The sequence below is a fragment of the Pygocentrus nattereri genome, chromosome 18, assembly GCF_015220715.1.
Source record: "Pygocentrus nattereri isolate fPygNat1 chromosome 18, fPygNat1.pri, whole genome shotgun sequence".
Lineage (NCBI taxonomy): Eukaryota > Metazoa > Chordata > Actinopteri > Characiformes > Serrasalmidae > Pygocentrus > Pygocentrus nattereri.
In genome coordinates, this window is record NC_051228.1 from 7,604,279 (window position 1) to 7,610,554 (window position 6,276).

Below are 6,276 nucleotides of genomic sequence, written 5' to 3' on the forward strand. Positions count from 1 at the left end.
AGTTTATACATAACATTAAAACCACCTCCTTGTGTCTACACTGATTGCCCACCTCATCAGCTCCATTTACCATATAAATGCACTTTGTAGCTCTACAATAACCGACTGTAGTCCATCTGTTTCTCTGCATACTCTGTTAGTCCCTTTCAACCTGCTCTCTAATGGTCAAGACCCCCACAGGACCACCACAGAGAAGGTACTATTTGGGTTGTGGATCATTCTCAGCAGTGACACTGATGTGATGTTGGGTTAGAGTGTGTTGTGCTGGTGTGAGTGGATCAGACACAGCAGTGCTGCTGGAGTTCTTAAACACTCACTGTCCACTCTGTTAGACACTCCTAACTTGTTGGTCCACCTTGTAGATGTAAAGTCAGAGACAGAACTCTACATGCTGCACAGTTTGTGTTGGTCATCCTCTAGTCCTTCATCAGTGGTGACTGGATACTGCCTACGTAAAGCTGTTGGCTGGATATTTTGGGTTCTCGATCCAGCAGCGACACTGAGGTGTATATAAGCTCCAGCAGCACTGCTGTGTCTGATCCACTTGTACTAGCACAGCACACCACCATGACTTCAGAATCACCGCAGTGCTGAGAATGATCGACCATCCAAATAACACCTGCTGTGTGGGGATCCTGACCACTTACTAATCTTGTTTGGCATTAAAAAAAAACATTCTTTACATTTTGCCAAGTTTTAGTCATTATTTTATAGATGTACACACTCAAGCCTGCTGAATGAATGTAAATTAAGTTTAAAAATGAATTATGTAACTATATAATTAACTAAGCAATTGTGAAATTATGTAGTGTAATTTACATGGTATAGCAATATAGACTATAATAACACTAGCCTTCAAAGGTTTCAGGCTGATGCTCATTTTCATAGTTTACTTCTGTCTATGAAATAGACAGCAGAAAAAGATTACTGTACGCTATTTTTTTTGGCTATTTGCCACCACTGTAAAATCACTGGCCCCTTCAGCACGAGGGAGCGGTCATGGCTAGTCGGAGGTGTCCAGTGAAAGACTTGCTAAGCAGTGGTGACTGTGTGTGTGCTTCTTGGCCTCAGGCTACATTCACTGACATTTCGGCACACAGCTCTGGCTAAAGCGTGTCACCCCCAAAGAGCAGCAGAAGGGATGATGGCTGCGGGTGCGGCTGTGCTAACCTGCTAAGACAACGCTATCTGCATAAGCCACAGTAGATCAGTGCTAATAGGCCTCGGAGGGGTTGGGGGGGCAGGGGAGGGCCTGTCCTGCATGTTTAAACCCTCTACTGTGGAGCTGCCCTTTCAGGATCGGTCTCCTCTAATCACAGCCCAGCCACAATCATTAGAAAATAAATCACAAAACTGGTCTCGGGTCAGCGGAAGAGAGTTTTAGCGACAGCATTAGTAGAAAGGGCAGACTGGTCGACCCTCGGTTACGGAGTGACTCGTCCAATCTCGGGGCAGACAAGCTGAGCCGACATGTTCGCCTGGCGAATGAATATCAAACTCCAGTTTGTTGCCCATGACAAAGTTCAATTTAATCCCAGAGTGGGCCGGGAGAAGCTGCTCACTGGGGGCGTACGAGGTGGGAGGGAAGGATGGGGAGAGAGGAAAAGTGAAGGAAAAGAGCCTTCTCTACTGGCCACTTTATTAGAAACCTCTACCCTTGTAGCTCCACCTTGCTGGTGTGCAGTTAGCGACTGTAACTAACGGATCTGGTTAATTTGCATTAGTGATCCTCTAGCCCTTAATCCGTGGTCAGTTTCTGACCACATAGTTACTGCTGGCTGGATCTTTCTGGGTGGTGGACCACTCTCAACCTAGCAGCAACGCCAATGTGTGTAAAACCCCAGTGACATCGCTGTGTCTAATACACTCATACCAGCACCACACACACAAACTACCGTGCTACTACTAGAATGCTCCACCACGCAGATAACATCTGGTGAACAGCAGCCTCGTGGTCAGCAACTGACCAATAAGGAATGATAAATTGTGCTATGGGCTACAGCTTATAACTGTACACATATATAGTGGACCTACAGTCTTCTTCTTCTTCTTTCGGCTGCTCCCTTTAGGGGTCGCCACAGCGGATCATCTGCCTCCATCTTGCCCTATCCACTGCCTCCTCTACTTTCACACCAACATCTCCATGTCCACCTTCACTACATCCATAAACCTTCTCTGAGGTCTACCTCTTCTCCTTCTACCCGGCAGCTCCATCTCCAACATTCTTTGCCCAATATATCCACTATTCTTCCTCAACACATGTCCAAACCATACTGAATAAAATATATTTAGTTGTTGAGTTTTTGTATAATTACATGCTAAATGTATGGTTTCTGCTTTGTTTCCTGACCCGGAAAAATGAATGAGTTATACTTAATGGTTATTTAGCCTGATAATTATTTAATTAGTGAATAAATAAAGTGTGGTCTTTGACTTTTGCACAGTATTACATAGGTGTTTCATAAACTGGACAGTGAGTGTAAAGAGAAGCATGGAGCATCCTCGCAACTGAACCTCATTGTGACAGCATTTAAAAATGAGCAGTGGAGGAAGATCTCAGTAGCGTGAGAGAGAAAAAAGGAGGGAGAGAGACATTCAGGTAGACATTTGAGAAAGGCAAGGGATGTCAAGAACACATTGTAATCCCCCCAGCAGCCCCCTTCCCTGGTGCATGGTGGGTAAATAAATCCTGTCACAGTCATTGGCTGCTGCTGTTGCCGCTGTCTGGCCCTCCTCTTCCTCACGTTATTAATATGCATGCTAATGCACCTATTTTATGGCTCAACAGTTCTGATTCACTTTAAAATCAATTATCCATCTGGTACACCCATACTTTGCACCAGCTCAAATGTGTATTAATTTCGGCAAACATACATGCGGCACAACACAATAAAGATAAATGGCTCGATTAAGAGTGGTAAACAAAGGAGCTGGGGAGGGAGTTTTAATGAGATCAGGCATGGAAGGAAACCTACAGTTCCTTAAATAATGAGCCCTGATCTTCAGCTGCCTTTTTTTCCCCCTCCCTTTTTTTCTTCAAATGCAAATTATACTAAGTTATGTCGCGCTGTCCTGCGTTTTCCAATTTCATTTAGATAAGAGCGAGTGTGGATAAGTCTGGAGTTAATATTTTCACATGAGCACTCCACAGACTCTCTCTCTCGTTCTCTCTCCAGCTCTCTCTCTCTCTCTTGCTCTTCCACAGCTGAGCGTTGATCCATAAGAACTTCTGAAAAGTTCACGCGGCTTGTTAAAAGTTCAATCTGACCAGACTGCCATTTACATACTGCTGCTTGTGTGCCGCTCCCTCTGAAGGATATTAATCCGCCTCCCGTTCATTTTAGGGTCACCTCCTCTGTGTGGCTGGCGAGTGAACTTGGCAGTGGGCGTTCGTGTGGGTATGCAGATGTGTGCACGCGTTCTAGGGATGGGGATGATGAAGTGGAAGCCTCGGTTGCGAATCTGAAGCTGCTAGCGGCTTCTGAGATTCTGCGGCGCTGTCATTAGCCAGAGCAGAGGTCAGGCAGATGGACTGGTGAACCCCTAATAGAACATTACCCCAATTTTCCTCTTCATTTGCGCCGGTAATGCAGACGGTACTCGGCTGGGCGCGAGGCCAGAGGCGACCGGCCTGCCTCACTGGGCTCACGTCCATATGAAGTGACCCCAATCTGAGGGCTAACCAATGGTTAAAGGGCCCAAAGTGTCAAACAGCCAATCAGGTGGGACCTCGAATGTCATACAGCCCATAAGCATCTCATTCTGCGTTTGAGATCTCTTCTTGACAGGGCCGACATGCAAACAAAATTTCTGGGGCAGTACCAAATCTGCATATTGCTCCCCAAGTACTAAACTAGCTAGTAGTGCTTTTTATAGGAAACTAAGTTATATTTGATAAATATTCATGGATCTTTAGATTAAATTAGTGGTACAAAACATAAAACAGTATGATTTTTTGGATTGTAAATAAAGGGGCTGTATTTGTGCTGTAGACTTTGTGACCCCTGGTTCCCATCACCACCACTTTCATATTAAAATTTCACAGTGAAGTGGGGGAGCGATGCACTGCGAGAGGGAGAGGGGCCTATCTTCAGTTACTCCTGCTGTCGGATGTCTAATCTGTTTTTTGCACTTTTTCAATAGGAAGTGGGGAGACATCTCCCTTTTTTTTACTTTCAGGCTAGTTTATTAAGCAATTTCTTTACATATTACTGAAAGCTGGGCTACTTAATGCCAGCCCTGTTGACTTTTGGTCAAGCTCAGTAAAGGCTATTTAAAAGCCCATCAGAGAGCAGTGGAAAAGACCCAGCACTAATAATTTGGCATGGCTGTTGGAACACCTCACTGCAAGAAGCAGACATGCTTATATAGTGTGTGAGATCTTCTCTATTCATACTAGGCCTGGATGATAAAACAATAGCAATAATTATTGAAATCAAGCTGTTTTTGATATTGATAGTGCATGTCTGAAGTATGTTTTGGTAAAATTATAAAATAAAGGTACCATAAACCAGCAGCAAAGCAGCTGTTGTTAATGCTGAAATTATGGAGAGTTTCGCTGTAGTGAGAACAAAATGTTGTATCTCCAAAATGATATCTTTACAGGAGAAGGAATTTTTTCCAAGTCATTTCTTTTGTTCCATCCTTGATTAAATTTACACACAATATAAAAGGCATTTTCTAATGATGTCAAAACCTGAAGCATGAAAAAATGGAGAATTTTTGAAGGTTTTTTTTGTCCTGACAGCAGCGATATCACTTAACCATTTACAATTACAGCATTTAGCAGACGCTCTTATCCAGAGCGACTTACAAGAAGTGCTTTGTCTATCTAGAGAAAGTATCTTTGCTAGTTACCAATAGCTTAGATAAAAAGACAGTCCTGAGCTCAGATACTGCTAGAAACAAAGTCACTGTAGATACCCAGAGATAAAGGAACAGAGTTGAACACAGAACTCTGAGCAATACAATAAAATATAATATATAAGTGCAGCACAATATATTGCAGTCAATACTTAATTCAGTGCTATTTAAGTGCTATATAAAGAGATGTGTCTTCAGTGTGTGTTTGAAGACAGCAAGAGACTCTGCTGTACGGACAGCCAGTGGGAGTTCATTCCACCACTTGGGTGCCAGTACGGAAAACATTCTCGAAGCTTTTCTTCCACGCGCCTTAAAGGATGGCGGGTCAAGCCGAGCTGCACTCAAAGCTGGAATTCTACTCTAATGCTACTTAAAATTATTAACACTGCTGCTCTCTGCTCTACGTCTGCTCTCAACACTAATATTTTACCACCGAACATGACCCAGGGGTAATCAGTATAAAAGTGTGTGATGCTGTGGGTGATTCTGAACTCACTCAGCATGCCCATCCCCAGCATGAAGGCGTCCATGGTGTAGGGGAGACCCCTGGCCCGACCCCGTGTCCCAGGTGGGAACATCACCTCCTTCGGCTGGGCCTTCTTGCACTCTACCTGTGGACACAGACAGAGAAGAGGCATCAGTAGCGGAATAAACATGTTTACATGCCAACAGAATCAAACAAGTATGGAGTTTGTGGAGAGTGCTGCTCTATGACCCAGATTTTACAGAGTCCAAAACTGAAGTTCATTAAAAGCCTCATGGTTTTAAACAAACAGTGGTTTGATGTGAAATGCTCTGTTCTAGAGAAACCTACAGTAAGTGGGGGTGATAGGAACCAGACATCCACCTCTAAAAGCTCCCTCACAGAAAGCTATTACATGAAATGGTTATGAATATGCTTCTTAGTGACTGAGACATTGTTGCTTCAGATCTCTGGTTCCTATCACCACCACTATGAACAATGCTGACTCTGTATGTTTCTCTACAACAGAGCATTTCATACCAAATCACTCTGAAAGGCTCTGCTAAAATGTTACAGTTGCATTTTGCAGAACTTTTGGAAAAGTGGTGGCATTTCCCTTTAAAGACCTAGCAGACAGCCAACAAGCTGGCCCAGTTTCTTTTTCAGTACTGTAAGTGCTCTTCAGGACGCTGCAGACACTTCCTCGGGTCTGTGCTGTTTTATTTAAAGCACTTTGCTTCTTCTGAGGCAGAAGATCTCCACTCTGTGCCCCCCTCTCGCTCTCTCTCTCTGCTGGACAGTAACATACTGAACCCCCCTCCCCCACTGTTTCTGACTGACATGCTTGATATGTGCGTATATGTGGAAGCTCTAAGTGGTCCACCAGCGGACAGCAGACTCAGTGTCATGGAGGGACAGGAGGAGGGCGCCTTCGCTCTGTGTGTATGTGT

The 6,276-nt window shown here is 44.2% G+C and overlaps 1 protein-coding gene across 6 annotated transcripts in view; it reads right to left on the reverse strand.

The window, feature by feature from the left end:
• msi2a (musashi RNA-binding protein 2a) overlaps positions 1-6,276 on the reverse strand; it is a 362,909-nt gene that overhangs the window by 64,298 nt on the left and 292,335 nt on the right. For all 6 annotated transcript variants that reach the window (XM_017711902.2, XM_017711900.2, XM_017711899.2 and 3 more), the window contains exon 9: positions 5,360-5,474. In XM_017711902.2, the coding sequence (XP_017567391.1) occupies positions 5,360-5,474 (115 nt within the window). The remainder of the gene's footprint in view (positions 1-5,359; positions 5,475-6,276) is intronic.